We start from the raw sequence: 21,692 nt of genomic DNA on the forward strand, positions 1-21,692 counted from the left end.
TAGGGCGTGAGGTGCTGCAGGTTATTTGTTTTTTTGTAACAAGACTTGTTAGAGTATGTGCATGTGTAACTTAGATAAAAAAAAATACAGAACACATTTTTAAATATATAGACTTTATGGCATTTTAATGGGAAATTGAAGTCCCTTACATATGTTGATTAGAACTCCTATTCTGATAACTAGATGGTTATACTTACTCCTATAACAACTCTGACCTTTTCCAACAAATATTACTGAGGTTTTACTACAGGTTAGGTTCCGACTGAGGAAGATGGACATCTAAACAAATAAAGCATAATAGGAAGAATTTTGTGATTGAGGAAGTAAAGACATTGTTTTAAAAAATGTAAAAGGCTGGCTAACATAGCTCACTCAATCTGGGAGTCAGGGCAGCTTCCCAAAGCAAATGCCACTTTCCATGACCTGAAGGATGAGTGGCAGGAGACAAAGCAGTGGTGGCTGAGTGGTCCAGCCAGAGGGAGTGGTGTGAGCAATGGCTACGAGGCAAGAAAGTATTGTAGACTCAAGGAATAGGGCATAGCATTTTGGGGGGCGGTGACCAGAGATGACACTAGTAAGAGCAAGGATGGGGGTGGAGGGCACGTATCTTTTTTTAATTTTTAAAAATGTATCTTTATTGTTGAAAGTATTAAAGATGCCTTCCCTTTTCCCCCATTGACCTCCTCCCAGCTCCTGTCTCCCTCCTGCCTTCCACACAATATTGTCTGTGTCCATTAGTTATGCATATATGCATATAAGTTCCTTGATTTAGCTCTTCTGCCCCCCCCCCTTCCCTTCCAGGTTCGTCAGTCTAACAACCAATTTGTACTTTTTTATTATCCTCACCCAAGGATATTTTTCCATTTTTGTTCGGATAGAGTGGGAGGGAGAGAGAGAGAGAGAGAAACATCGATGTGAAAGGGACACATCGAGTAGCTGCCACCTGCACGACCCAACCAGGGCCGGGGACAAACTGCAACTGACTACATGCCCTTAGCAAGAACCGAACCCGGGTCTTTCTGGACCACAGGCTGACACTCTAACCACTAAGCCAAGCCAGCCAGGGCCCAATTTGTACTTCTTAATCCCTTCACCTTTCTTGAAGAGTTTTTAAGCCATTTAAAAAATCATAAACACATACATAAGTAATTATCCCTTGCTAAGTTTCCTTACCTCTTGTACGTACCTTATTCTGTGTTTGCCGTGCTCTTTAGGGAAAGCAGCCTTCAGAGGACATGGAAAGAGTTTGGTTGTAGACACACCAGAGATGAGTTATTTTGGGAAATCCACATGGAGCTGTATAGTGGGTGTTCTAGTGTAAAGCTCTGGAGCTCAGAAGACTTATAAGGGCAGGTTTGAGATTCATCAGCACCAAGAAAAATATCAGAGCCACACAGTAGGGGAACTCTTACAGGAAAGAATCAGAGTTACAATCAGAGCAATTGACATTTAAGGGCAGGAATGTTTGTTTTGTTCACTTCTGTTTCCGCAGCACAAAGCCTGCCACGGGTTAGGTTCAGTAAAATGTGTTGGATGAATGGATGGACGGACGGACGGATGGACTGATGAATGATGGATGGACAGGAGGCTAAAATGTTGAATAATGTCCTTTGTGGGAAAAATGGAGTCTAATTTCTCTGGAAAAATTTAGCCTTGGCCTGAATTGAGAACCCAGCCCAGGTGAGCAAGCGTGTACTAGGTTACTTTGCCTAAGGCCATCACCAGATTTTAGAAAGAGCAGCAATCCCCCTGTAGATTGGGGTGTAGGCAGAGAGACTCAGGACTTTCTAGAGGAAAAAAGCAGTGCTTTGAATTCATTGTTCCTCCATCGGACATGATCAGTTCTGCTTGTTTCCTCTGTACAACTCTTGCAATGACCTGTGCCCTGGTGTATGTCTCTGCTGTCTACTAACTGAATGCAGTGAGGCAAAACCAAGACACATTCAAGCAACAACAGATATGCTGCAGGCTTGGACTGGAATGCCAAATTAGTATTCAAAACAGGTATTTCATCTCAGTGAAAGAATGTAAGAATATAACAGCTCTGTGCGTCTGCCTTTAAATATTATTCAGTGAGCACTCCACTGCCAAGGCGGCATTCTGCCAACACTACATTCAGTCTAAAGCCCTACTGAGCATACTGCTCCACTGGGATACAGTACAGTTAGTGCAGTGAGCAGAAGGAAAGCATAAAGGCCACACAAGGGGAAAAAATTATCTTTTCTTTGACCTTCAAATGAAGGAACTGTTCAGTAGGAATAAGAACCAGAGGAAGAGAACACACAGGAAAAAGGCAGCTGATACAGCAGCGGAAAGTCAACTGATTTCAGGTCCTGGCTTTAAGATACATTAGCATGACCTACCCCCCAAAACTGTTGGAAGAATTAAATGAGAGACCATAAACAATAGCCTGGCCTGTTTCCTCTCTCTGCTTTCCACACTGTTTTGTTAGCTTCCTTAGCTAATGAATAATCATCTAAAATTGTCTACCTGGGTCCCTCTCTCTAAAAGACTGAGAATTGGGGAGCATAAGAATTCTGCCTTGTTCTTGTATCTTTACAAATTTGTTCATTGGAAGATAGGCCAATGACCAGCTGACCAAACAGATTAGTGAACACTTTGTTATGTTATATAAATGAGTGGAGTTTTAAGATTATAATATGTACCCTGGAAGCCATGCCACCATTCTGCATTTTAATTAAAATCATGTTATACAGTCTCTAATTATTTTCCTGATGGGGTAGAGTCCCAGGAAATCAATCTATAAGCTTTCTAGCTTTATTTTTTGTAGCCTTAAGAGGAAGGATACTGAGAATGGTGTCAGCTTATTAACCACCCTCACCGCTACTCTTATCCTAACCTGTCTTTTAAACTTTTCAAAATGTTTTTCCGCACATATGTTTTTGCATGTAAAGTAGAAAAATGGGGAAACCAAATGGATCTGCATTCTTATAAAACTCTGTGCTACACTATCACCTTTGGAGTTAGTTGCCAATTTACCTGTACATTGTAGCGGAGTGAACGTTTTTATGTACATTATAGAAAAGTGAATCCTTCATTAATAGATAACTTTTCACAGTGCTTATTTACTATTGTCAGTTGGATTAGAGAACTCATGAGATACTGATGAAATGCCTTTAATTCATCATGGATTTTAACTTATATTGTTGTAAATTTGACTATACAAAACAGCTCAGGTATCTTTATTTGAGCTCAGAGGCCAAGTCAGGAAAATCGTGTGTTTTATTATTTTTTTTCTTTATTGATTTTAGAGAGAGACTAGGGAGAGGGAGAGAGAGCTAGAAACATCAATGAGAGAGAACATTGATTGGCCGCTTCCTACATGCCCCCAACTGGGGATTGGGCCCACAACCTGGGCATGTGCCCTGACCGGGAATCCAACCGGCGACCTCTTGGTGCATGGGTTGATGCTCAACCACTGAGCCACACCGGCTAGGCATGTGTGTGTTTTATATAGTAAAGAAAGAAGAAATTATAAATTATCATAGATTTTATTTATTTATTTATTTATTTATTTATTTATTTATTTTTAACCCTCACCTAAGGATATTTTTACATTAATCTTCAGATAGAGCTGGAGGGAGAAAAGGAGGAAGAAGAGAGAGAGAGAGAGAGAAACATCATTGTGAGAGAGACACATTGATTGGTTGTCACCCACACAAGCCCAACCAGGGCCGGGGACAATCTGCAACTGAGGGTACGTGCCCTTGGCTGGAATCAAACCCAGGACTCTTTGGTCCGCAGGTGATGCTCTTACCGCTGAGTCATACTAACCAGGGCTGATCATAGATTTCATTTAGAACCATAAAAATTAAAATATTTAGAAATAAGCCAAGGAAACTTAAAAGGGGGGTGTTTTCTAGACCAGTGGTTCTCAAACTTTAGTGGCATGAATGAGATTCATCTTACTAAACTGTGATGTCTGGTTGAATCCAGGAGGGTCTGCATTTTTAACAGGAATCCCTCATAGCATTCTTGGGATATTTTAGGAGTTTGTCCTGTCCCTGAGATAGACAAATGATTGAAGTGTTTTGGTTAAACAAGATACTGAGATTAGAGGAAGCAAGTTTCTGTTGGTGTAGCACTGAAATAAACAGCATGATAAACAGACTCCAAGTCATGGCATGTGAGGAATGGTGAGAAGTAGGGATGCTTCACCTGGAAAAAAGAGAAGCTCAGGGCATGAAGGGCACTTCAGATACTTGAGTTGGAGAAGCATTGAATTTGTTCCAGGAAATACAGGACAATACAGTTTTGCTTGGTGAGAGGAAGAACCTCTTAAAAATCAAGTTCTCAGAATACTGCTTGGCCATTAAAAAAGAAAAGAAAAGAAGGAAATCTTACCCTCTGTGACAGAATGGACGGTCCTGGAGAGCATTATGTTAAGTGAAATAAGCCAGTCAGAGAAAGACAAGTACCATCTGATTTTATTCATATGTGGAATCTAATGAACAAAACAAAAACTAACAAACAAAATAGAAATAGACTCATAGATACAGAGAACAGGCTGACAGCTATCAGAGGGGGGCTGAGGGGCTGGGTGGAAAAGGTGAAGGGATTAAGCAAAAAAAATAATAACTCATAGTCACAGACAACAGCACGGTGATTACCAGACAGAAAGGGGGATTGGAGAAGGTTAAAGAGGGGAAAAGGGGGAATAAATGGTGATGGAAGAAAACTTGACTTGGAGTCATGAACACACAAAGGTCAAGGCTGGGTGATGCCTTGGAGAATCCAGAGATGGATGGGACAGCTCCTGGGATCACTGATAACTCTAATCTAGGGCTTCTTATTTGGATGTGTCTCCATAAAAGAGTTTATGTTAACTTGTGTTAACAGAAATTAACATAACATATTAATGTGTTCAGAGGGCCCAAAGACAGTCCAGTCTTAAAAGAAATGGAGCAATCAACTCCCGAAAGAAAAGCAATATAAATTCTCTCTCTCTTTGGTACCCTTCCTCCAATAGTTGTAGAGAGACCATCTACTTAAAGACATGCAAGTATACCTAATAATGTAATGAAGGAGTAATCAGGTGAGTTTATAGACAGGGACCACCATCTGGCAGTGTGCATTGGGGGTGAGTGGAAGCAAAGGTCACTTCTAACTCTGTATTATACTGAGAAATGAACAAAAATTTTTTAAATTCTGTTTATAAACTATGTTAAAAGTACCTAGTTACCAGAAAAACAAAAGATATTGATTTCTTTTTTACAACTAGAATTGAGTATGTTTGTTTCAAAATTCTTTTCCCATGCCCCCTATCACCTCTACTGCTCACTTCTTTCCCATGGAGGTGAAGAGCTAGGATTCAAACCAGGTTTCTGCTCCAGAATACTTGCTCCTCTTTATTGCCTTCTAATGAAAACACAAAGGAAAGCTTGTGTAATGATTGGTTTTCTTTTTTCAGATGGAATTCTTTCATCAAACTTTGTTTTTTCTAGTATATAGAGACATTTAAGCTTGCAATAGGTTTACTACATACAAATATCTGTTATTATCTTTTTTAAAAAGCTGTTCATATGCCCATTCTCTATGTGGTGGAGAGAGAGTACATGGGGGTGGGGAAAACAAAACACAATGAATAGATTCTCATATTAAACACTTAACATTATTCCAAAAATTTCCCCAATCCAGAATATTCATAGATAACATTTGTAAGATATAGAAGTATTAGAATATGAAATTATGCTTCAGAACAAGGATGTTTTATTAACAATTTTATGTAGTTTAATGACCAGTCTGTGTTGTTTAGAGTTGATGTACAATTTGTATTGTCTCATAATAGATTGTCAGAATGCATTTATTAGATTTGCCAGAGTAATTTAAAACTTTACTCGAATCAAATATCAAATGAAAAAAAAAAAGGGCTAAGTGGAGTAAATTTGGAAAATTAAACCAATATGCTAATTTAATCACTGTCAGCCTTCAGAATGTTCCAGATGTGATTTATGCTCAAGCAATGGCAGAATTAATTTTTATTTCTGCTTGAGAGGAGTGAGAATAACTTCAAGACTAATTGCAAAAATCTTGCAGATTAGTAGCATCTAGTGCAATGGGTTTAAAGAATAATTTTTTTTCTTTTTTAGGGAAAAGAGAAATTTTTTTCCAATTTTCATTAATTTATTTTTGTTACAGATGTTACTCCTTTTCCCGCCTAGATAGCCTCCTCCCCACCCTGTCCCCCAACCCCTCTAACATTATTGTCTATGTGCATTGGTTATGCATACATATACATAAGTTCTTTGGTTCATCTTATCCATCCTCCACGCCTCCCTACTCTGAGGTTTGTCAGTCAGAACCATACTCCTTTCTATGTCTCTGGGCCTATTTTGTTCAGCAGCCCACCTTGTTCATTATATTCCACAAATAAGTGAGATCACCTGGTATTTGTCTTTCTCTGATTGGCTCATTTCACTTAGCATGATACTCCGGGTCCCTCCATAACCCTCCCCAACACTTGTTGTTTGATGATTTGTTGATGGCGGCCATTCTGACAGGTTGGAGGTGATAACCTCAGTGTTGTTTTAATTTGTATCTATCTGATGATTACTGATGTTGAGCACTTCTTCATATGTCTCGTGGCCATATGTATGTCCTGTTTGGAGAGGTGTCTATTCAGCTCCTCTGCCCATTTTTTAATTGGGTTCTTTGTCTTCTCTTTGTTGAGTTGTATGAGTACTCTATATATTTTGGAAATTAACCCCTTATCTGATGTACCATTGGAAACGATGTTCTCCCATACAGTGGGTTGCCTTTCCATTTTGATGGTTGTTTCTTTTACTGTGCAGAAGCTTTTGAGTTTGATTAGTCCCATGTGTTCATTTTTTCCTTTGTTTCTGTTGCCTTAGGTGATGTATCAGTGAAAGCTCTGTTCCATATGATGTCTGAAATTTTGTTGCCTACAGTTTCTTCTAGGATTTTTATGGATTCACGGTCACATTTAAGTCTTTCATCCATTTTGAGTTTATTTTTATGTATGGTGTAAGTTGATGGTCTAGTTTCATTTTTTTGCATGTAGCTGTCCAATTTTCCCAACACCATTTATTAAAGAGGCTGTCTTTACTCCATTGTATGCTCTTGCCTCCTTTGTAAAATATTAATTGAGTGTAGTGTCTTGGGTCCACTTCTGGTTTCTCTGTTCTGTTCCACTGGTCTATCTGCCTGTTATGCCAGTACCAGGCTGCTTTGATTACAGTCGCTTTGTAGTATAACCTGATATCTGGTATTGTGATCCCACCTACTTTGTCCTTCTTTTTCAAGATTGCTGTGGCTACTCGGAGTCTCTTTTGGTTCCATATGAACTTTTGAAGTATTTGTTCTAGTTCTGTGAAATATGTTGTTGGTATTTTGATGGGGATTGCATTGAATCTATAGATTGCTTTGGGTAATAAGGACATTTTAATGATGTTAATTCTTCCAATCCATGAACAAGGTATGTGCTTTCACTTTTTAATGTCTTCCAATATTTATGTTTTTTCAATGTCCTGTAGTTTTCTGCAATTAGGTCATTTACTTCTTTGGTTAAGTTTATTCTTAGGTATCTTAATTTTTTTTGCCACGATGGTAAATGGGATTGTTTTTTCAGTTTCTCTTTCTGTAAGTTCATCATTAGTGTATAAGAATAGTCTCAATTTCTTGATGTTAATTTTGTATCCTGCTACATTGCCAAATTCATTTATTAGGTCTAGTAGATTTTTGATGGAGTCTTTAGGGTTTTCTATGTATAATATCATGTCATCTGCAAATAATGACAGCTTCACTTCCTCCTTTCCAATTTGGATCCATCTTATTTTTTCTTCATGTCTGATTGCTGTGGCTAAGACTTCCAGTACTATGTTAAATAAGAGTGGCGAAAGTGTGCATCCTTCTCTAGTTCCTGTTCTTAAGGTAAATGCTTTTATTTTCTGCCCATTGAGTATGATGTTTGCTGTACGTTTTTCATATATGGCCTTTATTATGTCAAGATATGATTGCTCTATCCCCACATTGCTGAGTGTTTTCATCCAAAATGGATGCTGAATTTAGTCTAATGCTATTTTCAGCATCTAATGATATGATCATGTGGTTTCTATTCTTCATTTTGTTTTTGTGGTGTATCACATTTATTGATTTGCGAATATTGTACCAGCCTTGCATCCCTGGGATGAATCCCACTTCGTCATGGTGAATAATTTTTTGATGTATTGCTGGATTTCATTTACTAGTATTTTGTTCAGGATTTTGGCATCTATGTTCATCAGGAATGTTGGCCTGTAGTTTGCTTTTTTTTGTAGTGTCTTTTTCTGGTTTTGGAATTAGAATTATGCTAGCCTCATTAAATGAGTTTGGAAGTCTTCTTTCTTCTTGAATTTTTTGAAATAGTTTGAGGAGAATGGGTGATAGTTCTTTTTTGAATGTTCAGTAACACTCCCTGTGAAGCCATCCGGGCCTGGGCTTTTGTTTGCTGGGAGAGTCTTCATTACCTCTTCTATTTCCTTACTTGGTATTGGTCTGTTCAAGTTTTCTATCTATTCCCGGTCCAGTTTTGGGAGACTGTGTGTTTCTAGACATGTGTCCATTTTGCTTAGATTGTCGAATTTGTTGCCATATAATTGTTCATAGTAGCTGTTAATGATCTTTTGTATTTCTGTGGTGTCAGTTGTTACTTCTCCTCTTTCATTTCTGATTTTGTGTTTGGGTTCTCTCTCTGTTTCTTGGTGAGTTTAGCTAAGGGTCCATCAATCTTGTTTATCTTTTAGAAAAACCAGCTTTTTGTTTCATCAATCTTTTGAATTGTTTTTTTGGTTTTTTTTTTCTCCTTATGTTGTTTATTTCTCCTCTGATCTTTACTGTTTCCTTCCTTCTACTTGCGCTGGGGTTTTCTTCTTGTTTGCTTTCTAGTTATTTAAGTTGTGAGGTTAGACAGTCAATTAGAAACTTTTCTTATTTCTTGAGGTAGGCTTGTAGTGCTATAAACATCCCTCTCAGAACTGCTTTCACTGCATCCCATAGATTATGTGTTGTTGTGTGTTTATTTTTATTGGTTTCCAGGAAATGTTTGATTTCTTCCGTGATCTCCTAGGTAACCCATTCACTGTTTAATAACATTCTATTTATCCTCCATGTGTTCAAATGTCTTTGCATGTTTTTGTTGCAATTGATTTCTAGTTTCATGCCATTGTAATCTGAGAAGATGATTGATATGATTTCAATCTTCTTGAACCTGTAGAGATTTAGTTTGTGTCCTATCATGGGGTCTATCTTTGAGAATGTCCCATGTGCATTTGAGAGGAATGTGAATTCTGTAGTTTTGGGGTGTAGTTCTCTGTAGATATATATTAAATGCATTTGGTTTAGTGCTTCATTTAGAGTCTCTGTTTACTTGCTAAGTTTTTGTCTAGAGGATATATCCAGTGGTATCAGTGGGTTGTTGAAGTCCCCTGCTATGATTGTATTGCTGTTGATTTCTCTTTGAAGTCCTGCAGACAATTTTTAATATATGTCATTTCTCCTATATTGGGTGCATATATGTTTATCAAGGTTATATCTTCCTTTTGGATAGATCTTTTCAATATTATGTAGTGGCCTTGTTTGTCTCTAGTTATAGCCTTCATTTTTAAATCTATTTTATCAGATGTGAGTATTGCTACGCCAGCTTTTTTTTTTTCCTTTCCATTTGCTTGGAAGATTTTTCCCATTCCTTCACTTTCAACCTATGTGAGTCTTTTGTTGTGAGGTGGGTCTCTTGTAAACAACATATATGTGAGTCATGCTTTCTTATTCAATCAGCTACTCTGTGTCTTTTTTCAGAGCATTCAGTCCATTTACATTTAAGGTAATTATTGATATGTACTTATTTATTGCCATTTTTGTTTAGCGTGGTTCTATTTTTCTTCCTATTTCTTCTACTAATTACAGCAGTCTTTTTAACATTTTGTGCAGTGTTGGTGCTAATGTATTCCCTTAGCCTTTTTTTGGTCTGGGAAGCTCATTATTTGACCTTCTATTTTGAATGACAGCCTTGTTAAATAGTGTAGTCTTGGATTCAAATCCTTGTTTTTCATGACCTTGATTACTTCATGCCATTCCCTTCTGGCCTGTAGTGTTTCTTGTGAGAAGTCAGCTGAGAGCCTTATGGGGTTTCCTTTGTAGGTAACCTGTTGCTTATCTCTTGCTGCTTTGAGGATTCTCTCTTTTCTTTAATTTTTGGCATTTTGATTACTATGTGTCTTGTTGTTGGCCTGTTTTGGTTCTTCTTACTTGGGGTTCTCTGTGCTTCTTGAACTTGAATGTCTTCTTCATTCACCAAATTAGGGAAGTTTTCTGTCACTATTTCTTTGAATATATTCTCTAACATGTGCTCATTTTCTTCTTCTTTGGGGACTCTATTATGCAAATATTATTACGTTTCCAGTTGCCCCACAGTTCTTTTAAGCTGTCTTCCTGTTTTCTAATCATTTTATCCTTTTGGTTTTCTGACTGGTTGATTTTTTCACCCTGTCTTCTAATTCACTGATCCAGTCCTTAGCTTCCTCTACTCTGCTGTTTAGAACTTCCAATGTGTTCTTTATATCTGATATGTCATTCTTGATTACTTTTGGTGGTTTTTCATTTCCAAATGGTTGATTTTCAACATCTCTATGTCCTTATTCATGCTGTTGAGCTTCCTCTAGATCATGGCTCTGAATTCTAGCTCTGTTAACTTGCTTCTTCTGCTCCACATTTATCTCATCTTCGGTAGAGGTCTCTTGTTGTTTCATTTGATTTTTGTTTCTGTGTTTCACCATTTTGGCTATCACAGTGGGCTTTGGAGCCTGCCAAATTTTCTCTGTGAGTGTTTGTGTTCTGCTGTTTGTGGCTCCCTCTCCTGGGTTTGGATGAGCAAGGGAGGACCCACATTAAACACCACTGTCATGTCTTACTTTCCTGGTTAGTGTTGTTAGCCCACGAATGGTACAGTTATCCTCTAGCTTTTTGCATGGAGGCTATCAGTAGTGGTTACTTGAAGAGCCTTCAGTTCTCAGTTGAATGAAAAACTCCCTCGGGTGCTCAACTTAGGGGATTTCCTGAGGGTGGGGGCATCTGCTGGTTGTTAAGAAGCCTCAATTGGCATTTCAATGGCCCAACTGGGTGTGATTGAATCTCTGAGGGAGGGGCAGCAGCCTCTCCCCAGAGTCCTGGGAAGGAGTAAGATGGCCACGGTCCTGTGTGGCCAAAACTCAGCAAAAGCTCTGAGCCCCCTCCAAATCCCGAGTGTCCCCACACAGTTCAGTCCAGCCCTCCCTCCCTCCGCCGGAGCCCAAGGTGAGTGGCTATGGCTATTTTAGCATCTGTCCTGGCTCTGACATGTGGAGCTGCTTGGGAGTTTAACCTGAGGGCACTGCTTACAGCTAAGGCCGCTGCTATCTGTGGGCTCCCAGACTCCTGTTGCTCCTCTGCAATTTTAGCAAGATCCAATCAGTGTTCCTGGTTTTATGGTCATTCCAAGCTGCTTTTCTGTTGCTTTTTTCTGTCGTTTTGTTTTAATTTTAGCTGTAATTCCAGTTTGGTCCTGGGAGACGGTCTGTGTAGCTTTCATTCATTCCACCGTTTTGTTTGTTTGTTTGTTTGTTTGTTTTTTGTACCACAGCTTTTTTATCCACTCATCTGTTGATAGAAATTTGGGCTGTTTCCCAATATCACTGATTGTAAATAGTGCTGCTATGAACATAGGGTACATATATTCTTTCTGATTGGTGTTTCAGGCTTCTTAGAATATAGTCCTAGAAGTGGGATCACTGGGTCAAATAGAAGTACAATTTTTAATTTTTTGAGGTAACACCATAGTGTTTTTCATAGTGGCTGCACCAGTCTGCACTCCCGCCAGCAATGTACGAGAGCCCCCTTTTCTCCGCACCCTCGCCAATACTTGTTTGATGATTTGTTGATGGTGGCCATTCTGACAGGTGTGAGGTGATAAGTCATAGTTGTTTTTATTTGCATCTCTCTGATGATCTGTGACATTGAGCATTTCTTCATGTGTCTCTTAACCATTTGTATGTCCTGTTTGGAGAGGTGTCTATTTAGGTTCTCTGTCCATTTATCAATTGGGTTCTTTGTCTTCCTTTTGTTGAGCTGTATGAGCACTTTATATATTTTGGAAATCAACCCCTTATCTGATGCATCATTGGCATTTATGGTCTTTCACATACTGGGATCCCTTTTTGTTTTGATGGTTGTTTTGCTTCGCAGAACCTTTTTAGTTTGATGTAGTCCCATGTGTTCATTTTCACCTTTGTTTCCCTTGCCTTAGGTGTTGTATCAGTGAAAATTCTGTTGCATATGATGTCTGAAATTTTGTTGCCTGCATTTTCTTCTAGTATTTTTATGTATACAAGAGTTACATTTAAGTCTTTTACCCATTTTGAGTTTATTCTCATGTATGGTGTAAGTTGGTGGTCTAGCTTCACTTTTTTTGCACGTAGCTCCAATTTTTCCAACAACATTTATAGAAGAGACTGTCTTGACTCCACTGTCTGTTCTTGCCACCTTTGTCAAATATTAATTGAGCATATTGTCATGGGTCAATTTCTGGGTTTTCTCTTCTGTTCCATTGATCTATCTGCCTGTTCTTTTGCCAGTACCAGGCTGTTTTGATTACAGCGGCTTTGTAGTATAACCTGAAATCTGGTATTGTGATCCCTCCTACTTTGTTATTCTTTTTCAAGATTGCTGTGGCTAGTCGGGGTCTTTTTGGTTCCATATGAACTTTTGAAGTATTTGTTCTAGTTCTGTGAAGTATGTCATTGGTTTTTTGATGGGGATTGCACTGTCTCTGTAGATTGCTTTGGGTAGTATGGACATTTTAATGATGTTAATTCTTCCAATCCATGAACAAGGTATATGCTTCCACATTCTTATATCTTCCATTTTCTTTTTTCAATGTCCTGTAGTTTTCTGCAAATAGGTCCTTTACTTCTTTGGTTAAGTTTATTCCTAGGTATCTTAATTTTTTTTTGCCACGATGGTAAATGGGATTGTTTTTTCAGTTTCTCTTTCTGTGATTTCATCATTGGTGTATATGAATGTCATCAATTTCTTGACATTAATTTTATATCCTGCTACCTTGCCAAGTTTATTTATTAAGTCTAGTAGATTTTTCATGGAGTCTTTAGGGTTTTCTGTATACAATATCTTGTCACCTGCAAATAATGACAGTTTAACTTCTTCCTTTCCAATTTGGATTCCTTTTATTTTTCTTTATGTCTAATTGCTGTGGCTAAGACTTCCAGTACTATGTTAAATAAGAGTGGCGAAAGTAGGCATCCTTGTGTTGTTCCCATTCTTATGGGGAATTACTTTAGTTTTTGCCCATTGAGTATGATGTTTGTTGTAGGTTTTTCATATATGACCTTTATTATGCTGAGATATGATCTCTCTATTTCCACATTGCTGAGCGTTTTTATCAGAAATGGGTGCATGATTTTGTCGAATGCTTTTCCTGCATCTATTGATATGATGATATGGTTTTTATCTTTCCTTTTGTTTATGTGGTGTATCACATTTATTAATTTGTGAATATTGTACCATCCTTGCATCCCTGGGATGAATCCTACTTGGTCATAGTGAATAATTTTTTTTGATGTATTGTTGGATCCGATTTGCTAATACTTTGTTAAGGATTTTGGCATGGGTGTTTATCATGGATATTGGCCTTTAGTTTTCTTTTTTTGTAGTGTCTTTATCTGTTTCTGGAATTAGGATTATGCTGGCCTCATAAAACAAGTTTTGAAGTGTTCCTTCTTCTTGAAGTTTTTGGAATAGTTTTAGGAGAATTGGTATTATTTCTTCTTTGAATGTTCAGTAACCCCCCCCCCCCCCCCCATGAAGCCATCTGGGCCGGGGCTTTTGTTTACTGGGAGTTTCATAATTACATCTTCAATCTCCTTTGTTGTTATTGGTCTGTTTGAGTTTTCTATCTGTTCCTGGTTCAGTTTTGAGAGGCTGTGTGTTTCTAGAAATTTGTCCATTTCTCCTAGATTGTCCAATTTGTTGGCGTATAATTGTTCATAGTGTGTTTTGATGATCCTTTGTATTTGTGGTGTCGGTTGTTACTTCTTCTCTTTATTTCTGATTTTGTTTATTTGGTTTCTCTCTTTTTGTTTCTTGGTGAGTTTGGCTAAAGGTCCATCAATGTTATTTATCTTTTCAAAGAACCAGCTTTTTGTTTCATTGATCTTTTGAATTTTTAGTCTCTGTGTCATTTATTTCTGCTTTGACCTTTATTATTTTCTTTCTTCTACTGGCTCTGGGTTTTTTTTTATTGTTTACTTTCTAGTTCTTTAAATTATAGGATTAGAAAGTCCATTAGGAATTTTTGTTGTTTCTTGAGGTAGTGCTATGAACTTCCCTCTCAGGACTGCTTTCGCTGTGTCCCATAGATTTTGTGTTGTTGTGGGTTTGTTTTCAGTGGTTTTCAGGAAATTTTTAATTTCTTCCTTGATCTCATTAGTAACCCATTTGTTGTTTAATAACATGCTATTTACTCTCCAAGTATTTGAATGTTTTTGTGTGTTTTTATTGTAATTGTGTTCTAGTTTCATACCACTGTGATCTGAGAAAATGCTTAATATTATTTCAATTTTCTTGAATTTGTAGAGACTTGCTTTGTGTCCTAACATGTGGTCATTCTTTGAGAATGACCCATGTGCACTTGAGAAGAATGTATGTTCTGCAGCTTAGGGGGTAAAATGTTCTGTAAATATCAATAAAGTCCAACTGTTCTAGTTTGTCTTGTAAGGACTCTATTTCCTTGTTAATTTGTTTTCTAGAAGATCTGTCCAGTGGTGTCAGTGGCATATTAAAGTCACCCACTATGATCATGTTTCTATTGATCTTTCTTTTGAAGTCCTCCAGAAGTTTTTAGATATATTTCGGTGCTCTCATATTTGGTGCATATATATTTACCAGGGTTATATCCTCTTGTTGGATTGATCCTTTTAATGTTATGTAGTGACCTTCTCTGTCTCATTATGGCCCTTGTTTTGAAGTCTATCTTGTCAGATATGAGTATTTCTACACCAGTTTTTTTCCATTTCCAATTGCTTGGAAAAATTTTTTCTATCCCTTCGCTTTCATCCTGTGTGAGTCTTTTGTTGTAAGGTGGGTCTCTTGTAGACAGCATATATATGGGTATTATTTTCTTATCCAATCAGCTACCCCATGTCTTTTGATTAGAGCATTTACATTTAAGGTAATTATTGATAGATAGATATTAGTTGACATTTTAATTTTATGCCTGTGTTCCCCTCCCCCCCTCTCTCTTTTTCTCCATTTCTTCTTCTTCCTGCAATAGTCCCGTCAGCATTTCTTGCAGTGCTGGTTTGGTGGTGGCAAATTCCTTTAACTTTTTTTTTTTTTATCCATAAAGCTCCTTATTTCTCCTTCAATTTTGAATGGTAGCCTTGCTGGATATAGTAGTTGTATTCAGACCCTTACCTTGCATTACTCTGTACACTTCATGCCACTCCTGTCTGGCCTGCATTGTTTCTATTGAGAAATCAGCTGACAGTCTAATGGGAGCTCCCTTGTAGGTAACTTTTTGTCTATCTCTTGCTTCCTTTAGGATTCTTTCTTTGTCTTTAATGTTTGCCATTTTTATTACAATGTGTCTAGCTATGTCTTCTGCAGTTCATCTTGCTTGAGACTCTCTGTGTTTCCTGGACTTGTGTGACTTTATCATTCACCCATTTGGGAAGTTTTCTGCTATTATTTATTTAAACAGGTTCTCTATTCCTTTCTCTAATTCTTCTCCTTTTAGTATCCCTATAATATGAATGTTGTTATATTTTGCATTGTCCCACAGCTCCCTTAAAGGAGCTTTTTAATTTTTTTTCCCATTTGCTGCTGTATTTGGGTGTTTTTATTTACCTTGTCTTCTAAGTCACTGATTCAGTCTTCAGCTTCTTCTAATCTATTATTGAACCCTTCTAAGGTATTTTTCATAACAGCTATGTAATTCTTTATTTCCTCTTGATTTTTATGCATAGCTTCTACCTCTTTTTATAAGCTAAAGTAGTTCCCAGTGAGCTCTTCATAATTCTTATTAAGTTGCTTGTAGTTCTCATCAAATTGTTTGAGCACCCTTAAAATCATTGCTTTGAATTCTTTATCTGACAAGTTGCTTTCTTCCATTTCCTATAGTTCCTTCTCTCGTGATTCCTCTTTTTCTTTCCTTTGGGTGTTGTTCCTTTGTCTCCCCATTTTAGCCATCTGGTAGCTCTAGACCCAGTGAGGGATGTTTGAATGTGTAGGCAGCTCACTGTATATCTAATTAGGCTACTGTGCCTTTTAGACTTATTTTCTTGCCTGCTGTGGATCCTGGATAGTTGACTACTGGGGGCTGGTATTGGTGTGCCCTGGTAGGTTCTGTTGCTGGATCATGTGGGCCCCTCTGAAGCTGTGTTCTCAGCTGGTTGCTAGTGCCACCTGTAGCTGTATAGCTCAGGCCCTGTTGGAGCCGCGCTCTCTGCCCATACCATGAGCAGCTGTGTTGCACAGGCCTCACTGGAACCCTGGCTCCCCACCAATCTTGTGAGCAGCTGGGTTATACAGGCCCCATTGGAGCCCCCACTTCCTGCTGAGCCCATGGAAAGCTGTATTCCACAGTCTCTTCTGGAGACCTGGCTCCACGCCTATCTTGTGGGCAGCTGGGTCCCACAGAACTCTCTGGTGCCCTAGCTCCCCCCAGGTCCCGTGGGCAACTGGATCGCTCAGTCCCTTTGGAGACCCAACTCCAAGCTATTTTGTGGGTAGCTGAATTGCACAAGCCTCTCTGGTGTCCCAGCACCCTGTAGGTCCTGCAGGCAGCTAAATTGCACAGTCCCTTTGGAGACCCAGCTCAACACTTATCTTGTGGGCAGTTGGTCCCGCAGGTCATATGGGCAGCTGGATCTCACCAGACCCTCTTGAGCCCCAGCTTCCCACCGCTCCACTGGGTCACACAGGCCTCTGTGGAGTCCCAAGTCCTGCCACTGGCAGCTGGGAAGTGCTGCTGCCCAGTGGGGCTTAGGTCCTGCTCAGTTTTTGCTGTAGTTTTTGGGGATGGGTTTCGGCTGCTAGTCTGTTCTTGTGTTGCTTGGGGATGGATGTCTACTCCCCAACCTCTGTTGCTGGGCATATATCTCGACTCTGATCTGGCTGCTACTGTGGGGGATGGTACTGGGCTCCCAACTGTTTGTGGCTTCCACAACTGGCCCCTTGGCAGCTTCACTACTGTGCACTGGTCTGTGTTGACACAGGGTGTCCATTGGTCTGATGGTGCCAGGTACACAGGTGGGCTTAGGTTGCTGGGCCCTAGCGGCTCCCACTGCCTCCTCCCAGGGAAGACCCGGGATCTTCCAAAATGGTGGGACCTTCCCAGGGCATAGAGAGAAGTGCCCTGAAGAGCCGCTTACCATGGTGGCTGCTCCCCATCCACAGCACAGAAACCTTCTGCTTCACGTCTCTGCACTGCAGGAGTTTGGTTGTCCACCTTCATGTCCACTCACACTCTCTCACACACTAATTCACTTCTCACACACTCACCCTCCCTCCGGTCCTGCCTGCCACCATCTTTCCAAATTCATTTATTAAATCTAGCAGAGTTTTGATGGAGTCTTTAGGATTTCCTATGTATAATATCATGTCATCTGCAAATAATGACAGTTTTACTTCTTCCTTTCCAATTTGAATCCCTTTTATTTTATCTTCCTGTCTGACTGCTGTGGCTAAGACTTTCAGTACTATGTTAAATAAGAGTGGTGAAAGTGGGCATCCCTGTCCTGTTCCTGTTCTTAAGGAAAATGCTTTTAGTTTCTGCCCATTGAGTATGATGTTGGCTGTAGGTATTTCATATATGGCCTTCATTATGTCAAGATATGATTCCTCTATTACACGTTGCTGAGCATATTTATCAGAAATGGGTGCTGGATTTAGTCAAATGCTTTTTCCATGTCTATTGATATGATCATTTGGTTTTTATCTTTCATTTTGTTTATGTGGTGTATCACATTTATTTATTTGCAAATATTGTACCAACCTAGCATCCCTGGGATGAATCCCACTTGGTCATGGTGAATAATTTTTTTGATGTATTGCTGGAGCCGATTTGCTAATATTTTGTTCAGGATTTTGGCATCTATGTTCATTAGGGATATTGGCCTGTACTTTTCTTTCTTTGTAGTGTCTTTATCCGATTTTGGAATTAGAAATATGCTGGCTTCATAAGATGAGTTTGGAAGTCTTCCTTCTTCTTGAATTTTTTGAAATAGTTTGAGGAGAATGGGTGTTAGGTCTTCTTTGAACGTTGGGTAAAACTTCCCCATGAAGCCGTCCAGGCCTGGGCTTTTGTTTGCTGGGAGAGGCTTGATTACATTTTAAATTTCCTTTGTTGTTATTGATCTGTTCAAGTTTTCTCTCTTTTCTTGGTTCAGTTTTGGGATACTATGTGTTTCTAGAAATTTGTGCATTTTGCTTAGATTGTCCAATTTGTTGCCATATTGTTGTTCATAGTATTTGTTAATGATCCTTGTATTTCTGTGGTGTCAGTTGTTACTTCTCCTCTTTCATTTCTGATTTTGTGTATTTGGGTTCTCTCTCTTTGTTTCTTGGTGAGTCTAGCTAAGGGTCCATCAATTTTGTTCATCTTTTCAGAGAACCAGCTGTTTGTTTCATTGATCTTTTGAATTGCTTTTTTTGGTCTTTATGCTGTTTATTTCTGCTCTGATCTTTATTATTTCTTTCCTTCTACATGCTGTTGGGTTTTATTTTTGTTTGCTTTCTAGTTATTTAAGTTGTGAGGTTAGATAGAATTTTTTTTTGTTTCTTGAGGTAGGCCTGTAGTGCTATGAACTTCCCTCTCAGAACTGCTTCGCTGCATTCTATAGCTTTTGTGTTGCTGTGTGTTCATTTTCATTGGTTTCCAGAAAGTTTTTAATTTCTTCCTTGGTCTCCTTGGTGACTCATTCATTGTTTAATAACATGCTATTTAGCGCCCATGTATTCAAATGTCTTTGCATGTTCTTGTTGTAATTGTTTTCTAGTTTCATGCCATTGAGATCTGAGAATATGCTTGATATGATTTCAATCTTCTTGAACTTGCAGAGACTTAGTTTGTGTCCTAACATGTGGTCTGTCTTTGAGAATGTCATATGTGCACTTGAGAAGAATGTGAATTCTGCAGTTTTGGGGTGTAATTTTCTGTAGTTATCTATTAAATCCATTTGATCTAGTACATCATTTAGAGTTTCTCTTTCCTTCTTAATTTTTTGTCTAGAGGATCTATTCAGTGACGTCAATAGGGTGTTGAAGTCCCCTGCTATGTTGTATTGCTGTCGATTTCACCTTTGAAGTCCTCCAGAATTTTTTAAATATATTTTGGTGCTCCTACATTGAGTCCATATATGTTTACCAAGGTTATATCTTCCTGTAGGATAGATCCTCTAAAGAATAATTGTTAACAGTGGTATTTGCTGTGAAATACTTTTATTTAAATATTCATCTCTCCTGTGAGCTCCACATTGCTGGGATATAGTCTGACATCACTTTGAGCCATGCAAGGTAATTTTGAATGTGATTAGGATTTTTTTCCTCCTGCATTCATATCACTGTCTTATCTCTAACAGGCTATTTGATGCACGAGTTTCATAAGTTTTGGATTGAAGAAGACCCCATGGACATAATGGAATTTAATCGTGTGAGGGAGAAATTCCGCAAGAGGATCGTAAAACAGCTGCAGAACCCAGAGATGGCACTGTGCCCACACTTTGCTGCCTCAGAAGGTTTAATCAACATATAGTTGCCCACGCTGATTTTAATGGATACCCCAGAACACTGCCTCATTTTTGTGTTAGATCTCTGCTTTGGCCCAGCTCACACACCGAATGCACATGGTGATTGTATGCATGCCTTTTGGTACAGTGTTTTCATCTCCTGGTCATAATTACCAGATCCTCAGATCTGTCACCCAGTGACTGCTCACATTGTGGCATTATGCGGTGTTACATCCTGCCTTAACACCAGGTATGGAGAGAGTTTTCTATTTTTTTTTTTTTTTAGGTTGTTTTCCTCCCTCTCCTAATTCTGCATTGAAGAACTGTATTTCTCTAGCTGTATTTTGTATGTAAGAGAGTTAGTTGAATCTTGTTCTGTGGAAGTCTTTTAACTTATTGATATGTTTCATGACTACTGCTGCTAGCTTTTCAAGCCAGACTCATGCTTGGGGCTCATTCCAATAAAGTATAAGACTTTAAAATAGTACAGACAGACACATGATAAGCCAAACCATTCCTGCAAACATAGTTGTGCTTCACAAAAATGTAACAAGGCTTATAAGAAGCAAATTTAGATAGGTGTTGTTTTTGTTTGAAGTACTGCACAATTATATTGTAACTTACCCCCAAGTCTGTTATAGTTATTTGGATATCCAATTATTTTATTTCCATAATTTCACTGGATTAGATGCCTAAATATGTTTATGATGCTTAGAGCCTCAGAAAAGGAGTATATATACATACATCACAAGCTGCAAAAGGGTTTTCACTGCCCGCCTCTTGCTGAACTCAGAGTTATACCCTGGCACTGTTCTGATCCAAACATCTTTGCTTGGGGAACTGAATATGCTGACTGGTTCGCTTTCTCTGTCAAGAGGCAATATTAAAAAACAATTTACAGAAAAATGCGTTGCAAAAGAGGAACCTCAGCTATGTCATTCTGCAATAGTTCTTGAAAATAATGGCCTTGTCTTGTGTCAGTAGAAGTAAATTGCATGGAGGGGGGAAAAGATCTAATCATTCCAAAACTGCTAAAAATCATTTTAAAAGCCATGACTTAGTTTGGAATTATGATTGTAGTCTGTTGAATAATATTTACCGTGGCATTTCATACCCATGGTATTTTATACCTTCTACCAGTTTTAGTATTATTAGACATTTGTGTAATCACTTGCTTATTTAAATGAATTTTGAGTACTGCCTGTCAGTTATATGAATAAATGACATGTCACTGTATTGTAACATATAGTGGATTCCATTTTAATATCTTTGTGTTCATACAGCTTCTGAATATGTAAATATGTCAGTGGGTAGAAAGACAGACAACCTGGGGCTGAATATAAATCATGCCATCATTCAGAATAACCAGGAATAAATTAGAGTGTGTCATATCTGAGAAACTTCTTTTATTTAACTGACCTGGAGGCCCGGTGATGCTTTAAGAAAAGAAGAGATCCACCTTTTTCTTTGTAGTTTCCTATTGAGCCTAGTCTGCCTGCTGTTAGATAGGTAATAAAGAAAACATTAAGCTGCCCATTGTTTCCTAGTCCATTCTAGTTCCTCTGGGATTTTGCTATCCTTTCCCTCTCTGCTGTGTACCAGGTGGCAGCATTTGGCATGTGTTTACAACAGCCCTGTGCCCTTTCTTAGAATGGGGAAGGGAAGGAGTTGGTTAATGAGTGGTGTGCACCATGAGTAATGACAAGAATATATATATATATTCCTCCCTAGAGTAAGTGAGAACTTGTGAACCAGGTCATGGGCCTGTCTTGGGAGCCCTGGATTTCTGCTGCTAAAGATGAAAGCATTATTCCATATGCAGTCCAACTTTTGTCAGCTATGGGTCCACTGCACTCCTTTGTCACCAAAGTGGCTTAAACTCCGCTAGTTCCTCTTAGT

General features: G+C 38.7%; 1 protein-coding gene across 3 annotated transcripts in view; it reads left to right on the forward strand.

Moving 5' to 3' along the window:
• The window catches only part of ELMOD1 (ELMO domain containing 1), a 118,146-nt gene extending 97,107 nt beyond the window's left edge, over positions 1 to 21,039 (forward strand). For all 3 annotated transcript variants that reach the window (XM_036258662.1, XM_036258663.1, XM_036258664.1), the window contains one exon: positions 19,647 to 21,039. In XM_036258662.1, coding sequence (XP_036114555.1) covers positions 19,647 to 19,819 — 173 coding nt within the window. In that variant the 3' untranslated portion in view covers positions 19,820 to 21,039. The remainder of the gene's footprint in view (positions 1 to 19,646) is intronic.
• Positions 21,040 to 21,692: the final 653 nt, after the last annotated feature.

The sequence above is a fragment of the Molossus molossus genome, unplaced genomic scaffold, assembly GCF_014108415.1.
Source record: "Molossus molossus isolate mMolMol1 unplaced genomic scaffold, mMolMol1.p scaffold_m16_p_13, whole genome shotgun sequence".
Taxonomy (NCBI): domain Eukaryota; kingdom Metazoa; phylum Chordata; class Mammalia; order Chiroptera; family Molossidae; genus Molossus; species Molossus molossus.